We start from the raw sequence: 20,980 nt of genomic DNA on the forward strand, positions 1-20,980 counted from the left end.
AAGCATGGAGTGAGGATAGAGGAGTCAAGATGGAGCTTTGGAGAGTGCCAGGCTTTTAGGGGAAAGTATAGAAGAGAAGCCCATGAAGGAAACTGAGCAGAGTAGGGCAAGAGGAAGGAGGTTTCTTGGAGAAAGCACTACTGTCCCTATGTGCCTGACACGGGGACCCCACACCATAGTCAGCTTTTCTATCCTCATGAAGTTCCTTCAGATCTTGCAGTAGGCCATAGTGGCTTTTCTTCACAAAAGTGGCCATTTCTGATAATAGTAATGCTAGGCCCATCTTTATAGGGTCTATATTTACTTACTGGTCTTTAACCAGAGATCAAGTTTCCAATTATGCTGATTTCTATTTCCATTTCAGATTTTGGCTAAATCAGCCGTAGAGGTTTTGTGATGTGTGCAATGGTTTATGAAGAAGTTGGACTGCTGGTCTTGAGTACCTACAGTAGGAATGGGTGGAAATACTAATCAGGTCAATAGGCTCTGCTGTGCCTGATCCACAAATGGGGAGGCCACACAAGAGAGAAAGATGGGACCAGTGTTGCTGAAGGGTCAACACAGGAAGGAAGGAGTAGGGCATGCCTCAAAGAGAAAAACACCAACAGCCTCATTTCCCACAAGAAGCTCACCTGTGGCCCTGATACCTGCCACATGAAGATCAACTCCCATTCTCCACAGAGCCAGCTTCATGTCAGACAGCTCTCTTCCGCCAAGATATGAGGACTGTGTCCTTGGTTTTGGGGGGAGAGAAGACAAGAGGAAGGCCAACTAAGGGCCTAAAGAAGGTGTGATCTCTTCCTTGTTGAAGTTGAGAGGGGAAAATGGTCTTACAAAAATGAAGAGTAGAAGCCTATCAAATCATGAAGGTTACTGAAGTGTATTTCTGGCCAGAGCAGAATAAGCAGCCCGATTGCTCTAGGCTCTGAGCAAAAGAAAGAAGATGCCTTGGTCTCTGGCCCTTTGGGCATAGAGTCTAGAGTAAAATACCCACTTAGAAGGGTCACATGCAAATGGAGGTAGCAAATTTCTTCCCATAGTTTCAAGTAGCAATGCCATTTCATAAGTGGTATTCTATAAGAAGCCTGTTTTGCATTGTTAAATAGTGGCTGCGTTCCACATCAAAAGCCGCCCAATGTGTGTCCTCACAGTCCTTGAAGCTGAAGTACCATGCTTGGTAAGGTACTGAGGTTAGACATCTCAAGACCTTCAGAATTTGGGGGAATTCTGGGGATTTCCATTTCAAGGACTTCAGGGTGTTCAATCCATCTGAGAAGCATTACTACAACTCTTGAGTGCATGAGGACCCATCCCTGGAGGTCACAAGTGGGCATTTAGGAATAAAGAAAATGAAACAAATTTACCAAATCCTGGCCTTTAACTCAAATGAATTAAAGATAGCACCTGGAAAGTCAATGTTCACAAAACAATGCTAGTTCCCTGTGACAGCCCCCCCGAGAACTGTCGCAGCCACATGAGGAGCTGTTAACATAATGCTGTGGCTCCCACTGTGTCACCCAGAAATTTGTGACCCTCAAAAGGCTGTATTCACAACCTTTCTTACAAAGGTTTCTGAAAGGTTCCTTTTTCTTAGAAAGGACTATCCCTCTCAATAATTTTTCTACTCTCATTCTGAGAAAAACAGAAGTTCAAAGGTCTACATGTCAAGAACAACTCAAACTCCAAACCTGCTATTTCAGAGGGGCCATATACTTCCCTTGCAATGGAGAGAACAAGTTTACATAATTTTCCTCTAATAAAAACTCCTTAGAAAAGTCAATCAGCCTATCTTCACAGTTAACTTGTCCTCTCCACCGCTTTTCATTGCTAAACTCTATTTCTAGCAAGGTTACTGAAGCCAAAGATTCATTTTTACCGTCATCATTTCTGTATATGAACCATCTATCAATTTCAATGAATTCTATATTTTCATACTAACAGAATTCTACACATCACAAGCATGCCCAGTTAACAGTAATTCATTTTGGTGAGGCTTAAACCTCATATCCCAAGAAACAGATCCCAAATCTCTACTCCATTCACACTAGCAATTACAAGAAAGTCATGGAATGCCTCACTCCTTAGAAGCCCCAGTTTATTGGCTTTTCTACCCACATGTCTGGAATTGATCCCCCCAAATGAACTCTGCTACAGGTAAGCACCATGCTACATCTGTGCAGGCTAGGAGAGGGCACCAAGGCTCTCTGGGAAGCTGTGCCAGGGAAAGCATGGTGCATTGTGGTCCTGGCTTGCACACCTCTACTCGAATGTCCTACAGGTTCTTGAACTCAAGATGCCCTACACTGTTTCCTCCTATCTACCATTTGATATAGATGACACCATGGGCCATCCAGATGCCCCAGGCAGATACCTGAGCATTGTCCTAAGTTCCTCCCTCTTCAACACTGTGTACAGTCAGCCAGGTACGAAGCCTTCTCAATTCTATCTCACAAAGATCCCCGAACCCATTCCTTTGTCTCCATTTTCACTGCCAGTTGCTTTGGTCCAACTTCTTTTCTTCCTCAATTACTGAAACAGCCCCCAAGCTTCAACTGGCCTCCAAATCCAGAATCTGTGTCCCCTCCTCACGTTGATAGATCCCCCACAGTGCTACTAGGGTCCTTTTTCTAATAAGCAAATTGAAGCAGGTCATTCTATCGCTGAAATTCCTTTAGCAGCTTCTGCTAACTTCAGGATAAAAGCCAAAGTCCTTCACAAAGCGTAGCATCTGTCTTTTTCCTCTCCAGACACCTCTTCCATATGCCCATAACACTCAAGCCACAGGGCCTACTAAGCCAAGCTTCCTTGCCCTCAAACATGCTGTTCTGTCTTGCATAGACTGTCCTTCTCTCGCCTTGTGTATTTGGCAGACCTGTCATCATTCTGAGACTCAGCCTCAGCTCTGAGCCTCTCCTCCTCCCGGAGCTCTCCTTGACTTTCCCCCACCTTGAATGAGGACCCTTCTTGGAGCATGTACCACCCAGGACAGGTCTCTAAGACAACATCTTTCACACCAGAGCATCAGCATCAGGTATCTGCTTGCAGTCTCTTGCAGCAGGAATAATTGCTTTCACTTCTGTCTCCTCAGAAGAGAGTCCAAAGTCTCTCTCGGCAGATGCTCAGGGAAGTCAACTAACTTGAGTGAGGACAAAGTGGAACTTGTTAATCAGTCATTCTTCTCTTCTACCTGCTCCCTTACAACATCGCCACATCATTGAAAACTGCCCTGGCTATTTATCATCTCTGAGGACGTGATGATAACACAAGCTTCTTCCACCAACTGACTTTTCTTTTATAGTTTCTCTTCCTTCTCAGATATTATGGGAATGCCTCCCCCCCCCCCCCCTTTTTTTAAACTCTTGGCTAGCTGAAGGTTATATATAAGAAAAGACGTGAGAGTACATGGTCGGCTCATGCGTTGCCCAGAGAAATAAGGGTATAATAATTGAATGCCAGCCCAGATAGTATCAAGAATCTTTCCCTTGGGTTAAGTCGCAATGAAGGTTGTAAAAATAACAAGGACAGCTGCACCTCGAAACCACACCAACATATTTTGTCCAAACGTGTATAACTAGCAGCCTCCATGGGGAATGCTTAAAGGAGAAAATTTCTTATTCTGATTGGTTTCCCATTTTCTCCTCGATTAATTTCAAGTAGAATAGCTGATCACACTTTTTCTTTAGTTTGAGATATTAGTTTGCGATCCCTATCCCCAAGGGATATCTTCAGAACAGACTGAAGCTGTTTTGACAGATATTTACCACAAAAGGAAAAACAAAGCAAAGTAAGTAGGGGATATTAATCCTGAAAATGGGAGCTGGTGTGCTTGGGAGAAAATTTAATGCCCACCCCCAGCACAGTGTTCTGACACCAGGACAGACAGAGGGCCAGATGCACGTAGGCGACAGATAAAAAGAGGAAGAATGTTGGACGACAATGACACTCACTCCACACTCTTGACCCAAGAGGTACATTCCTAGGGGACAATTTGTTGCCAAATCTGGCTAGTCTACCTAGATGAAAAAGAAGGAACGAATAAACACAGCGCTTCAGCAAAGTATGCACAAGCTGTCAACAGGAAAGATGAATTCACACTAAATTAAGTTCAATTATGGTGACTTTTTATGATTTCCTCAAGGTGTGGGCTGGGGACTGCCATGCAATCCCTGTAGATTTAGGAACTCCTCCAAATTCTACCACCTATTCCTTGCTGTCTTACATAAACTGGGCGTCTAAATATGAGAGAAATAGCAATTAGATGATGGCATCCTGAGGTGTACCGGCAAGTCGCTCAAGTGATGCCCAAGCGCTTGGGTCACAAGAAAGTAAGAATGTGGAACCGAGAGGAAGAGCCGGTTCTTTTTAAGAACACTTCACTTGATTTCATACTTTCTTTCTCAGAAAGTATGGATACATTGGGAAACTGAATCTGGGGTCTGCTCTTGGACAGGGAATCAAATGATCAGTTCTTGGGATGGGCTATGTGAAGGGCTCCTTCTCCAGAACTCTCCTGGAGGACCATCTTGAGTCATCTTTGGTGGCAGAAGAGTCATCAGTGGTGATCCTCTGATGTCAGGGCTGGGGAGGGGCATCTGAGTTGAGCAAAGACAGCCCCTGACACTTGGAATGTTATTGTTTCGGGGTGTGGAGGGTTCTACAGTGTGACTTATCAACTGAACTGCAAATACACTTTTCTCATAAATGGAATCCTTCATTATCCATGATGTTCCTTTCTTCAACTAGTTTTTCGGTCACTGAATTTGCTCACGACTTTATACTTTCAATCCCAATCCAATTCTTTGGGAGAAGGAAAGTTCAGTAGGTCAGCAGAAGGTGAAAACACATAGAAGACGGTCTTCTATACACTCCGCTCATCAAATAGCTTGTTTTTCTGACCACACGCCTTGGACCTTTGCAGAACATTTGGATATGAGATCTCATCTGAGTCATTTTCTGCCCGAGGAAGCTCTGAGGAAACAATACCCATCAATTCTAAAGAAAAGCATTGAATAAGTTTATGCAGAGGATATTTCTTGGGCTTTGGAATATTTTGGCTTCTATCCAAAAACATGGATAGGACATTTATTCAAATTTTCTCTCATTTTTTCTCTCCCCAAACCGAAATTTATTCATTTCCCATCTCAAAATGCCAGCCTGCAATGAGCCGACCCATGCCCACTTTGTAAGACTGTTATTGGTTTAAGGTACCAATAAAATATCAAAAAAGAAAAAGGAGCGAAAACAAAGTAAAAGGAATAAAGAGTCCTCTCAAAACCAGCCAGTGGAATCAGTATTTCATCTGGGAGCGATCTGTATCCCACTGAAGGACTTTTCCACAGTATCCTCCTTCCCTTTAACACAGAGGCTGATGCCTCCTTCCTGCAGAGATACCTATAACAACTGCAACATACGCTTTCTTGGAAATATGACGTTGAGACACTGAACTTGGCCCACAAAGAAGTTAGTCAAAAGAAATGGTTGTTTGAACGTCCTTTGATCCCTCAGGCATTTCCACGGCTCCCGTGACAAAGACACCAAGCCAGGCTTGCTTAGAGCATGTCTGACTCCCACCTGCCCCTGTCCCCCGTGTTTAGCTGCCTGAGCAGAGAATCATGTTGAAGATCAATTCTGTAGCATAAACTCAGACAGGGGTTATGCTAGTTCTCCAAAATCATGACACATTTCCTCAAAAATTGTGAAAGAGAAGGAGGACATATGCCCTCCATAACCAAATGACCCACTGGTTTTGCTGCCTGTTAAATACCTTTAAAGACCAAATACCTTATTTAAAGACCCATTTCTATCACCAGAGCAAAATGTCAAGATACATCTTACTCACCCTGGGAACACAGCACAGGCCTAAGGAGCTGAGAAGATTTAAGAATAAACCAGGGAAGCCATTTCACCTCAGCCTCCTTTCCTGAGTCCACAGGCTCCGTTTCTCAATCTGGTGCTCTCTTACAGCTGGCACCTGGGCAGTCTCGAGCATGCTTTCTGTGCCAGGTGTGTGTGTGTGTGGGGGCGGGTAGGGGAGGGACTCAATATACAGCCTCCTATGTCAGCTCTGATCATTCTCAAGGGAAACTCAGCAAAACTTCAGGGACTATTAATGCAGCAGCAAAAAGGGAGAGAGAGTCTCAGATCCTCCCTTCTGCATTTCAGCCCCTGAAGCAGAACTGGATATTGTTTCACCATGTAAAATTGTTATACGTGTGTCACTGATGAGCATCTTTCCCTAAGGACATTCCCAGCCCTTGAACAACTGTAGTCTAAAAATACAGATTTTCCTCTTTGAATGGATCATAGCTGATTTGGATATCTATCGCCGGATAAGTATCCTTGGAAGAAGGTAGATTTATTGGGCAATGCAGGAACATTTATTTACGCTGCACACAAAGGCCATTAGCGCCTGCATATGCAAATCTGCTATCAGGCTTAAAATACTGTCAGAAAATCTCAGTGGTATTTGCATGTTCCCTTGAACAGATGCAACGAAAAGAGCTGAAAGGTTTCTCTGGATATCAAAGAAAAGAGGAGAGAGAAATAAAGCACTACTGCAGTTCAGCATTAAGAGAGCTTAAATAAAAAGGGCCTGTGGTTTGTTTTGCTAAATTATGGACAGTTCCCCTACTACAGCAGTGAGGGAGAAAGCTGAGAGGTAGAATGTGTGTACCCACAGGAGAGCTAGTCATTGTTGGCAGTAACTAATTTAATTGTCTGAAAGTCAGTGCATTAAATTAAAAAAAAAAAAAAGGGAGAGAGAGAGAGACAGGGTATTGACTTCTCTTACTCTGGTTCCTGCTTCCCAGGCTTTGGCAAGAAGCCAGGAGGGGAAATCCAAACCCTTTCTGCCACCGTCAGCCCAAAGGGCTGGACAGGAACGCACGCGCCTTCTGGGACAGGAGGCTGCTCTCTGGCTGACTACCTCTCTTTTGCCCTTCTGAGCCCAAATGAAGGCGGGGACTGTGTCCCCAGCGGTTTCTCGTTTAGGCACTCACCTTTCATACCACTACCTTCTTCTTGGAATGTGTTACGAGCAGTAGTTTGATCTTCTAAGTGTTCACTCCCACCACTTCCCGAAGAGGCTACACTGCTTTGTGGAGACAGGGGGGCATGATCGGATGGGAGGCACTGGGGTCCTCTAGCTCGTAAGTCCTCATGAGACATCCATCCATGTCCTAGAGGCTGGTTTGGCACATTCATAGGTGGGGTAAGGGACACAGATCGTTTCAAAGGGCTGTGGTGTGCCTGGCCTGAGAGAACTGGAAAATAAAATAAAATGAAATAGGTTATTCCCCCCCCTTTTGCCTGGGACACAGAAGTACCCACAATACCTCGGAACGTTGAGAGAGCGTGCTGACTGGCCACAGGCCGGGCAGGGGCTCTGCCTCTGGGGCAGTTACAAAGGATGCTGCGTCCCCTCTTAGCAGGCTGGGGGGGGTGGGTGGGGGGGGTGGCTCCAAGGTGGCTCCCCCGCTACTGCCCACTCATCTGGCTTTAGCCTTGGTGGGTGTGGACCTGGTTGGCGCTCTAACTCTAGAAATCAGGGTTTGTAGCAGGAAGCCCTTAGTCAAGCAGGGCTTGAGAGCCTGGCGATGCAGCCATCTGCCAAAAGAACGTGTGCTGGATGATTTAAAACACACACACGCATACACACACGTACACTCACACACTCACAGAAACTGACATTCCCCATGTCGCCAGGGTGGTCTTCTCGAAGGGCAGGCCTGGGGTCTTGGCTGGGCTGGACGAGGTGACTTCCAACGAGGGGTGAGGACACCAGCCCCTCTGCAGGGGGGTTCAGGCTCGGCAAGGGGCCCCAAGATGAGAAGGGACGTTGGGGCCTGGGGCGGGGGTCTGGGACATGGGCCGCTGTGTGTGAAAGCGCTGGCTCTTTCCCCCGACTCCACAGGTGAATGCCAAACTTTATATTGAAAACACTGCCAGGAAACAAGGCTTTCATTCAGAAGCCAGTGGGGTGCTCTCAGGAAGCTCGGAATGGTTTTTCACCAGCCTGTTCAGGCCACACCTGCGTAGACCCCGTTTTTAATTTCTTTTCCAGAAAAACTAGGAAAAAGCAACAAAAACTCACGTACCTAGCCAAATTAAATTGAGGTCATTCGAGGCAGGGATTTAACCAAAATCAACTCTGAAGGAGCCGGTATTATCCTTGGTTGGTTTTTCTGGGTGTGTAAAGTGACAACTGCACAAAATAAGCCCATTCATAGCATTCGCCCTTGACAGGTCCAGTTTATTTTGACTGCTGCTGTATTCACAGGAAACTGAGCCACATGCATTTTTAAACATTTTTCATGGAAGCCATTAAATTCCATCTCAGGCTCTATCCCTTCCAAAGAGGTATCTGCTCCCCCAAGCCCAGTCTAGCACTTCTCTGCTGGCATCAAGTTTTGTGTGTGTTTTTTTCGGCCAGCAGGACAAGACAACCTAATGGTGAGGTGACCTGCTTTTGGTTAAACTGCATTACTGGAGGGGCAGCAGGCACCTAGAGACTGGAGCCAGCAGATATCTTACCCTGCCCCCACTTAGAAAGATAAATACTAGAGCCAAAAGGCCAGGTGTCTTTCCAAAAAGTATGTGTGTATGGAGGCAGCGGCAGTGCGGACAGGCTCCTGGCGGTCAGTGAAAGCAATGGTGAGGCTCCTACGTCCGTGTCAGGGTTTCCATCTGGCTGGACGTGGCCGGAAGGGTAACTTGGTGCGCAAAGGGGAGACAGTCGGAAGGGCTAGAAACTTCTTTATTAACAAATCGGGAGGGAAAAAAAGAGAGCTGCAGAGTTTAGAATTTGTAAACTGACAGATTCCTAATTCGAGTCAACTCTGTCAAAGGCAAGGAGTGATCTTCTCCCTTAAAAATAGGCAAAGGGGACAATGCTTAAAAAAACAAACAAACAAAAAAACACAACCCTAACAGGTTGAAACAGCTTGCGTTTCCACTCAATAAGGTAGAGAAGAAACTACGAAGAAGGGTTTCCTGGAAAATGTGTTACTACCTGGTTGGATCAAATCAGTAAAGGAAAAAGGAAAAAAAAAAAAAAGGTAGGGAGGAAGAAGAAGAATTAAAAAAAAAAAGGGAAGCAGCAGTAAAAAATGAAGAAAGAAGCCAGTAGGAAGCAAAGCCAGGCATCCAGAAAATCCATTTCATGCCTAAGTATTCATATAAAATTGGGCAGTTTTAAGGCTGCTCTGAGTGCTGGGAGGTCTTGCTCAGACTTCTTTGTTTTCCAGCACCTCTATGATCATTTCAGAATAGCTGGTGGATATTTGGGGTGGCGTCAGCGGGTGTGCCTCGAGTGGAAACGTTTTGTTTTGTTTTTTTCTGTGGAGTAGATATCAGGGTGAGCCTGAAACCGTAGCAACAGGCCTTACCGGAGAGGTAGGTCCGTGCAGCTCAGGGCTGGTGGAACCCGGCACCCAGGCTGGTTAAAGGTGACGGCTGACTCCAGAATTCTGGGTGGCAAAACGGCTAAGGAGCGCTTCCGACTCCGAATGCTGAGGGCACGACAACACCTAAGTAACGTGAATTCTGCTGGTCTGGAGGAAGCCAGTTTGCTTCTTTCCACCCGAAGCTTCCTGAAAGTCCAGGCTACCTCACCACACATGGGTGTCCTTGGGGAAGCCTCCGCGTCAGAGGAATCCACTAGCTACTGAGGATGGAACTCAGCGATCGGGGGGAATGAACGGGGCTTATGGAGATTTGCTCAGAGAAATCTCCACCCATTTCTTCAGATTTTCCTGTGTCTGAAAGATTTTCCTGTGACTGAAGTCACAGGAGATGCGGCACGAACATGGCCTGTGCCTTACAAAAAGATCAATTATACCTGAGGTGCCCAGGCTTGTTCCCGATGATTTTCTACTAAAGGCTCTCTCTACAGCAAACAGGGAGCCTCAGGAATCCCACAGCTGGCACCCATCTCAGAAATGTTTACCTGAGAGTCATCCCATGTGGCCACCAGCACAGGGCCTCATGCTAGCTTCTGAGCTGCAGAGAAGGGGCTGGGTTTAGAGCCAGGCTGAACGCCACACCTAAAAGCAAAGTTGTGCCAGGCAAATGCCTCATTTCTCCAAAATGCACCCAAAGTGGGAGGAAGTCCCCCAGGTGCCCAGGCTCGTCTTCCTGAGGGAAAGGAGACTGAGGCAGGAGACCGATGTCCTGCCAACAGCTCCACTTTGGGGTGACGCCGAATCTTCAGGTTTAGCCACTGGTGCCCACAAAGCTGATTTTGGTGATCCCTGCTGTGCTGGAGTACTCTGCTGGGCATAAAGTGGCAGAAGAAATCATAAACGCTGTGGGCATAAAGAGCCTGGAAGAAAACAGGCTACACAGTTGTGGAATTAATGAGGTAGCCAGTGGCTGTGTATCAGTGGTTGCTCCATTGCTTTTTTTTTAACCTAAAGAACTCATCTGAAGTGGCAATAAATAAAGGGAGGAGTGGACATTCTGGGAAAAAAAAATCTTTTTCCTATGAGTAGGGAGGAAAGAGCAACACAGCAGAGACTAGAGACTTCTGGGAAGCCTGTCAGCAGTGTGTTAACTGCCCCAAAATGACTTTACCTAGAGACAGACCTTTTGAATGCTCTTTCTTGTTGACTGCTGTGTAGCAGACGGCTAATGCTTCATTGAGACTCTAGCGTCCCCCAAAGCATTCAAATGCTGCAAAATTGGGTATACCTTTAAAAAGATCACAGCACAGATTAGAAATTGGCAAGTTAGCACTGCCAAACTGAGGTCCTAAATTTATATTGCATTTGTGACTTGATGATAGCAAGGGGGTAAATGGGGCAGCATGTTTCAAGAAGATTTATTATGTTGAAAATCATGTTAAAAATTACCCAGAGGAGCGAAACAGTATCCCTTCTGCTGTTGAGAAACTGAAATTAAATGAATATTGTATTCTAGTATAGGTTTAATATTGCTTATATTTTTAGAACTATCTACAAGAAATTTCAGGTAGGCGTGTGTGTGTGTATATATATATATGGATATGGATGCACACATATGTCATTAGGACACTTTAATTTTTGGAACATTTATAAATTTAAGTGAACCAAAAGTAAACAATAAGTATTAGGTAAGTCTAATTGGAATATGGAAAAAGCAGCCAGAAATAATCTTGCTCCAGGAGTCGAGCAGTATGATGTGAACGCAAAGGGTCTTAAAATCAGGCTATAAACTTTGTTATACCATTCAGGCCAGCTAACTTCTCTGACCTCATCCAACCTTACCATGTCTTTTTCATTTCTAAGCATCTTCAATGAGACCCCTTTCAATGCTTTTTTTTTAAAGGGGAAAATGCAATATCTGGCTGTAGATTCTGTTCTTTATAGTATTTTCTTAAAAGCCTGGAAATCAAATTTCTTTCCCATTTCCTTTGACCAACTTAGACTCTGTCTCAATTTTTAATTATTGAAGTAAGTATAGGAAAAGATTTTTTCAGGATATCTAGACGTCTCAAGAAAATGAAGTGCAACTACTTTTTCTGCCTTCTAATACGAGAAATTAGAGAGTGTGTGGAGAGATGAAGGTTTGGGATACTGGTCTACCATCTCCTTGGCTCCACTGTGAGATTATGCCTCACTGCCAAGGAGAGAAGTGACTCTTACACCAAAAATGTTATTTTAATAAACCTTAATGGAGATCTCTCAAAGATCTCTGCTCTCCTTAAACTTGTACATTGAGTGCAATTTATGCTTTAACAATTACTGTTATGAGCGTAGATTCATAGCGCTTTAGAGCTGGAAGCCTCCTGGAAGACAATATAATTCAGTAATTCCTCAACTGTGGGCCACGGGCTGCTGGGAAGTGTAAGGCTCTAAGAATCTCACTCTTGTTAGTACGTAAAATGCTGAATTATGATTTTTATATGTATACAGAAGTATTAGACTTAACAAAATACTCATTAACTTAAGTGTTGTTGAAGTCATAGATCTTTTTGTCACTTTTTAAACTAGAAGTATAATTACTGTTTTATAGGGAATCCCAATTTTTTAAATATGTTAAAACAGAGTCCTTAGCTCAAAATGATTTACATAGTGTTGGCCTACTACGTCTAGCCCACACTCATTTAACAGAGATCACTATTGCTCTCCGCTCTCTTTGTTAGTGAAGCGTTCTCGAGCAATGTCGGTGGGTTTAGGAACTCTTGTGCTTAAAGTTCTGCATGTTTTCATAGTTATCCTATCTCCTCAAATTCAACCAGTTATTCCTCATTGCTTCCACCGTGTATTTCCAACTATTTCCAGGGTTTAAGCATTTTATTCTCGAGTCTAGAATCTAGACCGTGGGAGCTGCCAGAAATTTGACTTCCTTTTAAATAAGGGCACTAGGTATTTCCATTCTACTACTTTCATCCACATTTTCCAACCCAAGGTTGGGTTTTGCACCCTCAAAATGCCCTTCTTAGTCCAGCCACATAGACATGATTTGCAATTCTTCTTTTTATTTTTTTTGGCATGGGCGGGCTCTGGGAAACAAACCCGGGTCTCTGGCGTGGCAGGAGAGAACTCTGCCACTGAGCCACTGTTGCCCAACATGATTTGCAATTTTAATAGCTTTTTTTTTCCAAAGCTAGTCTCTTCATTTCTAATTCAAACGAGATGTCTTTCTCACAGAAAAACTTGTGCTTTGTGAATTTTTCAAATATCTAGATGCTGATGGGCTAGGATTCGATACAATTCCGAACCCAACTAAACTTAACAAAAATAAGTCATTCTAATTTAGGGATTTTAAAAGGTAGAATGAGGAGACCAAACATTTGTATATGATTTTAAAATATTAACTTAGAAGTATTTTGCTGAATTAGGTCTTAGCCAGTTCCCTATGACTCAGGTGATTTATACTTTGTGTGTTTTTAGTTCAAGGCATGTTGATATCAATAGACATATGGTAAAGCATGAGTATTCTACTTCTATGTTGCTAATGGTGTACTTTAACAATATTTTCTAGAATTATACCCAAAAGAAATTCAGAAGTGTTGGTAGAACCTTTGCTGACTACACCAATCTGAGGTTCACAACATATAATTCTTAAGTTTTGCTCCAGGAGATAGTTTGATACTTATCAAATTTAAAAAGGAAAAAGTTCAATCCACTGCCAGCTACAAAAAGGCTATAATTTCAGAGGAATTGGAGGAGTATTTCTGTCCATTCCCTTAGGTTTAGACCTGCTTATTCTGCATAGCTCAGATTCTACCACAAGGATTTCCTCTGACAACAATGATTTCAGGGCATGTAAGGAACTGCTACTGAAGGTTTTCAATTTTGAAAGACTGGAGTCCTGCTAACACCACTTGTATGAAAAATTCCTGGCATTTCCTTAAATTTTATTTTAAAAAAGCCAATATTTTAGCAAGGCTCAGTGGTGAAATGATATTAGAACTTGGATTCCTCTTCTTTAGTTGATTTTGTGTGCCACACCCAGTAATCTGAGGCCCTGTGGTGGGAATCTTTGAGGAAGAAAAGATTAATAGTGCTGCAAGAATATAGTTTAATAAAAAACAAAACAAAACAAAAAGCCAGAGTATTTGATCAGTGATATCATGCAAAAAAAAAAAAAAAAAAATCCAAACAAGTCACAATTATTGCCAAGTACAGATCTGTTTAATTTGGAGGAAGTGGGGCAGTATTAATTGCTAAGGTTAAAATTAACATGCTCTGCCATCATTGCTTCAGAGAAAAGATTAAAAGCAAATCTGGAAGGTTAAAAGCCTCAACTTTGCATGCTTGTTCTCTGCCCCCATCGTCCAAAGGCTTGGAAAATCAGGGCTCACAACATCTGGACACCAAAAGATGATTAGCCAAGACAGACTTCAGACTCCACCTCATTCTGGGGGAAGAAGAGAGAACATGCTACAAAGCAAAGATGTGAAGAAACATGGGATGTTTCTTACAAGCTCAAGAGGAAATCACACACTTCTGTGAAGAGAAAGCATATACTCGCCTAAGCCAAAGAAACCCAAACAAATGGAAACTGCAGAAGGAGAGAGCCACAGAGATCATCAAACAAAGCCGACAGACATACACAGCCAAACCTCTTCTTTCCCCCATCAAATTTCATTTTCCTACAGTATTGGAAAGGAAAGCATTCTGATGCAGGAGAAACACCTGGAGAGGCTTTTCCAATAGTATACGCTCTTTTTACCAGTGTCAGCTCTTATTACTGTACAGACTGCTCAGCCTTTGGGCAGAGCCAAGATGTATGTTTCTGCTTTCACATTATCACTTAAACATTTGGGCTTTTAAGAAATAAATTAGAACGTTTCTGGCAGACTTCTATTACTGCATTAATCTTTGGTACATTTCATTTGTCCTCTTTTGTCAGTTTCTATAATGGCAAAACTGGGTGCCATCCAGTAGAAAATTTATTTCAGATAACTGTTGTTTGACTTCATATTGTCATTATTTACGAAATAAGTTAGACAGGAAGACAATCTATAGTTTGCATAGAAATCAGCAAAATCTCACTCCCAGTTTTAACTTCAAATCAAGCGGTCCTAATAGGAAACTGCCCAAATCTCCTCACTGCATTCCATCTGAACCAATGACATCAACTATGGAAGCAATTTGGCATCACTGAAGCTGATGTTTAGGCCAATTTAAGGGACTGTGGGATCAATCCACCCATTTCTAAAGCTTCTACATATTGGCTTAATTTCTAGGTTCTTGTATAATTATTTCTTTTCATACGTATAGTTACACCTATGTCCTTAATCCTAAGCATTGTCCATGGAACTTCCACCCACAAAGAGAGTAAACTCCAGAGAGGAGTTTAGAGAGAAACTACAGAATTTGATGCATTTTGTTTATGACACCAAGTAAATTAATGAGTCAAAGCAAGAGGCCCCGAGTGAATTTAAGTAGCTAGTCCCTTTTAAATTTTCCAATGCATCCAAAAAATGCTCAGTCACTGTGTTCAGAGAAGAGAGAGAGTTAAGATATTCAGAAAGATGCATGTTGGACGACCCAAACTTCCTTCCCATCCCTTTCTCAAAAGACAACCCTCAAATTAAAACTGCTGTGACATCAGCTTGTACACCTAGCCAGAAGTGCTCCCAGGAAGTGCTCCTTAGGTATATTGGATGCAAGGTACCCTCTTGTGCTTAATGGCTCCCCACTGCTACTGAGCTACTGAGCGTGGGTACCCGTAAGTCAATCAAACTTTGGAACTGGAAATGGTCAGGACTTTTTCATAATTGAGCAACCAAGCCCCCTTCAGAGCATCGGTCCTGACGGCACGGCTGGAGTCCCTGAACATATCAACAGGATGTCCTTTTGACATTGCGAGCAATACCTGTCAAGAGGAGGAGCCAACAAATCGCTTGAAAGGGGCTAACAAAGGATGTTTAAAAAGCTTGCCCATCAACTCCTGTCTGGAGCTGAACCGCAGGCACGGTCTTCACTGCTGCAGGAGCTTAAAGGCTGCAGGACAATAGAGAAAGGAGGCTCTTGAATTGCAACAGCCACTGGTAAGGCAAGGATGGGCATCATTACGTGGGAGCCTAAATCCTCCAGCCAGCAAACCCTCAACACAGCACCCGCAAACACGTGACTGGTGCCAGGCTTTCTCAGAGCGTGAAACCCTGAACTTTGCTTTGATCAAACAGGCCTTTTTTTCTTCTTTTCTTTCTAGTCTTAGGAGAAGGGTTATAAATAATTAGCGATGTATTATGTAGTCCTGACTAATTCTTAACTTAGCTCCTTGATGAAAGAATGAGAACTGTAGATTCTTAGCATCACAGCTAGCAGGGCAATTTACTGATTAGGGAATTGGTTCTTGTTTTCATTAAAGCATTCTGTCAAAATGTCAAATGGAACAATACACATAAAATGGCCATTCAAAAAAATCCCCACAGTTTGGGCTTACATTGCTAATTAGATGATTTTTTTTTTTTTTTGGTTAATTAAGAGCAATTGGATGGCGTAGGCTCTCCTGGCTTCTTAATTATATTTGATTGAATCACCATGTGATTCAAGACAAGCTACTGAGGTTTCCCACAGCCCGATTCCCACTTTCATTTCACCCCCAGCCTCTTCCCAAATTCTAACCCGTCACACCTGACCCTGCGGGTGTCGGAACACGGGAAGATCGGTACCGTGTTTGTAAAATTGATTTACTGTGGTCTGTAATTACACATAACGATTTGAATTTTTGACTTGGCACTACATATTTCATTTAAAACATACGGTTCTTTACCCCCAGAGAAACAGCATTTACGTAATTGCTCTCAGCTCATCTACTTGGGTATTGTAAATCAGTCGTACAATAAAAGACTCCCGGAGACACTGTAAGTGTGATGTTCCTGGCATGAGTCAGCCTCCAGGACTGTTCCAGTTTAAGGACTGGAATTGAACAGCGTTCACTTCTTACTGGATATGTCGTTGGACTAAACCCATACAAACCAGCTCTGATTTGGGTTCTCTTTGTTCCCATTTACTTCGAGGTCCCCCTTCACCTAGTACACAAATTGTATGGTGTGCGAGGGCAGGTGTGTGGATTCATCTGTTATATGTCTTATCTACATATACATTGATACAAACCATCCATCCCACCTCCCATTTCTGTGACCCACCACATTTGCTTCTTAGGCCAGTAGTTCTGAGTCTTGGCTACACATCCGAAACCCCTGGAACCTTTAAATAAATCCTGATGCCTAGCTCCTGTTCCAGGCCAATTAATTCATAATCCCTGCAATGGAGCCTCAGCATTTATTCTCTCAGATGCCTCTGGAGGATTTTAATGGATAGCCAGGACTGCGAAACGCTGTCTTGGGCTGGCCTTCTACCTCAATTATCTGCCCCAAACTCTGTTGTACAACCTGAACAGAATACTCCACACCTCCCCAGGCTGGCTGCTGCTTCTGTCCTGGCTTTCTGAATTGCCCCCAAAGAACGGGCATCTTATTTGCCTTTATCAAGTAGGTTTTAAAAAACAAAACACAAATCATCCCTTCTCCAACCAACCAACATTTTATTTGCTTTGGGTTTACATGCAAAAGCCTTTAGCCTTGGATTTTATTGCCCTTATCCTGCTCTTCAGGTAAAATAAATAATATTTTGGTACCAGAGTTCCAACCCAAAAGATACCGGGGCAGACATTTCCAGAGACTCTCTAGTGATAGGTTTTTTGCCTCCTTGGGCCATAGCACCTCCCCCTTGTTGTATTTTCCCTCTTGCTCAGCTGGAAGGGAGAGGGTTAGTGGTCAGCCTCAGGTCCCTTCTCAACGGAATGAGCTTGCAGAAACCTCTGGACAGAGTTTAGCCTGGAAATTTGTCTGGTTAAGAGCATAACCAATTCACAAGGAGCAAAAAATTGTGTTCTAGAACCCATGGACCAGTAGCATTGACGTCATCTGGGAGGCTGCTAGACTTTTGGACCTCACCCCAAACCTCTTGAATCAGGGTCTGAATTTTAATAAGATTCCAGGTGATTTGTGTGCACATTCGAGGTTAAGATGCACTGCTGCATACCCAGCTCTGACTCGCTGGCTTTATAATTGGTCTGTTGATAGTGGGGAAGGGGTCACAAAATCAAAAGCAGCTTGCCAAAGAAAGAAGAATTTGGGATTTGGGATGGAAATCATGTGACTTTTCTGTGCCTCAGATTTTCCTACTAGTAGATATCAAACACTACTTTATGAGATTGTTGGGGGAAAAAGTCAAATAATTTAATGCACAAGAAAGTATTTTGTAAACTCTAAAGTGCTAGAGAAATTTTAGGTATTAGCTGGCAGAGTAGAAATGACCCAGTTAAACCCAACACTGTGCAAAACAACTCAAAGGACTAGCTAATCTAATAGCAATCATGCAACATTTTTAGCATATTACCTGTAGTATTAAAACATATCTCTGACATTTTTTTAGAAACTTGATATTTCACAGATTTACAAGAGATGAATTTTCTACTACGGTTGCTATACCAAAGAGAATGTCCATCTGGTTCTTCCAGAATCCTCATCTGCACTGACAAACTTTTCTCTGCCTCAATCGGAGTCATCTTCCTTTGATTCTGATTCAACTTGGCCTTTCCTTTTCTTTCACTTTAAGTGTCCATGTTCCTTGGGGAGGTGACTCACTTGAGGCATTTCTCCTGATTCTGGAGGATCGGGCATATGGATACCCTCTTTTCTATTGAAGTTCATTGCCCAGAACTCCTCATGAGACCTTTTATTTCCTAGCACACGTAAGAAATAGTGACAAACTGAAGTCATTACTGAAGCTGTTCGGGACCGTCATGACACTAAGAAATACAGGCTGACAACCTGTCCTGCGACAGGGGGACATCTGGTAGGACATTGAACTTCCTCGGCCTCAGGATGCTAGCAAAGCGATGGGGTTGGGCTAGATAAATTCACTCATGCAAGAGACATCCATTGAGATCCCACAATGTGCCAAGCTCTTTCTAAGAGGTGAGGGGACGACGTGGAGACAGCCATCAAAGCCTATGGGACATCTCTCCAACCCCATGAGTTCATCTTCTATTATGCCATGGACATATTTATGCAGTGCAGCTCTCCCTCACACCCCAGCTTATTCGGACAAGATAGTGTTTCCCTCATAGTATTTATTTCTCTAAGTTTTTTTTAAGTCTGCCTTGCAATACCAACAGAATACCCAGCCAAGGTGTCAGGTAAAGGAGCAGCCAGCTGTCTACTGCAGGCTGGATCCTGGAGAAGGGAAAGCACTAACTTATTTCATTCCCCCACTTCCTGTCTCATCCAAAGGCTCCCATTTCTCCCAGCACATTCTAGGCTCTCAACAAAGGGTGAATGGCTGAATGAATTCTCTTTCTCCTAACTCTGTTTCCTTCCTACCTGCCTTGTACTGAGGATACTGTATCAATTTCTGCAAAGGCAGCATTCAAAACATATCCTTGGAAATAGAAAAAGCCTTCTTGGTCCTTCATCCTCTGAAAAAAGTATCCTCAGGGGAGTGAATACCACAGCTGCTCCAGCTCCCATTTACCAATGCTGATGTCAGATCTCTGCCAAACATGCATGTACATTATTCCCATTAATTCTCATGGAATGCCTCGTGAGGTATGCTCCATCATTACCCCCCCTCCCCCATTCCACAGATAGGAAGCTGAAGTGCAGAAAGGATAAGGGATTTGTCAAAGACCAGTTGGCTAGGAAGTGGCAAGAACCAGGAGCCAAAGCCCAAGGTTCTCTGACTTGCAAGCCTGCGTTCTTAACTCAACGCCACACTACCTTTTGTCTTTTGGCAGAAAGAACTCTGGGCTTAGACTCTTGGCCCTGATGTTGAATATTTAATATCCACAACCCTGAGCAAGTCCATTAGCAACTCAGGGCCTCAGGGTACTCATCTAAAAAATAATTACGAAAATGGTCATTCCATTTCTACCTAGCTCCCAGGGTTGTTGTAAGGACAACACGAGATGTATGCTGCCTGCCTCATCCAAGCATCCATGGGCACCCAACCATCCAACTATCCACCCACCTACCCAACTGCCCACCCATCCACACCCCACCTGTCCATCCATCCACCCACCTGTCCACCCATCCACCCACCTGTCCACCCATCCAACCACTGGGCATGTGCTGGACACTCTGAAGGGTGACTAAGACCCACTGAGATGATATATGGTAAGATGCTTTTGGAAATGGACAAATATTAGTTGCTGTTATTCCCTTCTTGGAATAAAAGATTTAAGCTAAATTCCTTATTCACTCATTCAAGAGAAACTTAGTGAGCATCTCTATGCACAGGACATTGTCATAATCACAAGGGCTACAGATGCCAAAAAGAATATAGAGGCACCCCTCATTTCATTGAGCTTCACAGATATTGCATTTTTAACAAATTGAAAGTTTGTAGCAACCCTGCGTTGAGCAAGTCTATCGGTGCCATTTTCCCAACAGCCCACACTCACTTCATGTCTCTGTGTCACACTTTGGTTATTTTCTCAGTATTTCAAACCTTTTCATTATTGTATCTTTTTTGGTGATCTGTGATCTGTAATCTTTGATGTTTCTATTGTTAACTGTTTGGGGCACCAAGAACCATGCTCCTGTAAGATGGCAAACTTAGTAAGTGAGTGTGTTCTGACTGATGTGCCCTCATCTGTCTCTCTCTCCTCAGATCTCCCTGTTTCCTGAGACACAACAATATTAAAATTAGGCCAATTAATAACTTTGCAATTGTCTCTGAGTGTTCAAGTGAAAGGAAGACTCACACATCTCTCACCTTATATCAAAAGCCAGAAATGATTTAAGCTGAGTGAGGAAGGCACGTCAAAAGCCAAGACAGGCCAAAAGCCAGGCTTCTTGCACCAAAAAGCCAAGTTGTGAACGCAAAGGAAAAGTTCTTGAAGAAAATTAACAGTGCTACTCCAGTGGACACAGGAATGATATGAAAGTGAAACAGCCTTACTGCTGATATGGAGAAAGTTTTAGTGGTCTGGATAGAAGAGAAAACCAGTCATAACATTCCTTTAAGCCAAAGCCTAATCCAGAGCAAGGCTCTAACTCTCTTCAACTCCTTGAAGGCTGAGAGAGGTGAAGAAGCTGCAGATGAAATGTGTGAAGCTAGCAGAGGTTGGTTCTTGAGGTTTAAGGAAAGATGTCATCTTCGTAACATAAAAGTACAAGATGAAACAGCAACTGCTGAGGTAGAAACTGCAGCAAGTTATTCAAAAGATCTAGTTAAGATAACTGATGAAGATAACTGATGAAGGTGGCTACACTAAACAACAGATTTTTAATGCAGATGAAACAGCGTTCTATTGGAAGAAGAAGCTATCTAGGACTCCAGTTAGAGGGGAGAAGTCAAGGCCTGGCTTCAAAGCTTCAAAGGAGTATCTGACTCTTGTTAGGGACAAATGTAGGTGGTGACATTTTGTGGAAGCCACTGCTCATTTACCACTCCAAAAATCCAAGAGCCCTAAAGAAAGATGCTAAATCTACTCTGCCTTTGCAGAGTATGGTTTACTGAATACTTTAAGTCCA

The 20,980-nt window shown here is 43.3% G+C and overlaps 1 protein-coding gene across 4 annotated transcripts in view; it reads right to left on the reverse strand.

Moving 5' to 3' along the window:
• Positions 1-20,980, reverse strand: part of SAMD4A (sterile alpha motif domain containing 4A) — a 240,429-nt gene that overhangs the window by 41,162 nt on the left and 178,287 nt on the right. For 3 of the 4 annotated variants that reach the window (XM_077122585.1, XM_077122584.1, XM_077122587.1), the window contains one exon: positions 6,999-7,262. The exons of the other annotated variant lie outside the window; for it this stretch is intronic. In XM_077122585.1, coding sequence (XP_076978700.1) covers positions 6,999-7,262 — 264 coding nt within the window. The remainder of the gene's footprint in view (positions 1-6,998; positions 7,263-20,980) is intronic. 4 annotated transcript variants of the gene reach the window in all.

This window comes from Tamandua tetradactyla, chromosome 12, assembly GCF_023851605.1.
Source record: "Tamandua tetradactyla isolate mTamTet1 chromosome 12, mTamTet1.pri, whole genome shotgun sequence".
Classification (NCBI taxonomy): domain Eukaryota; kingdom Metazoa; phylum Chordata; class Mammalia; order Pilosa; family Myrmecophagidae; genus Tamandua; species Tamandua tetradactyla.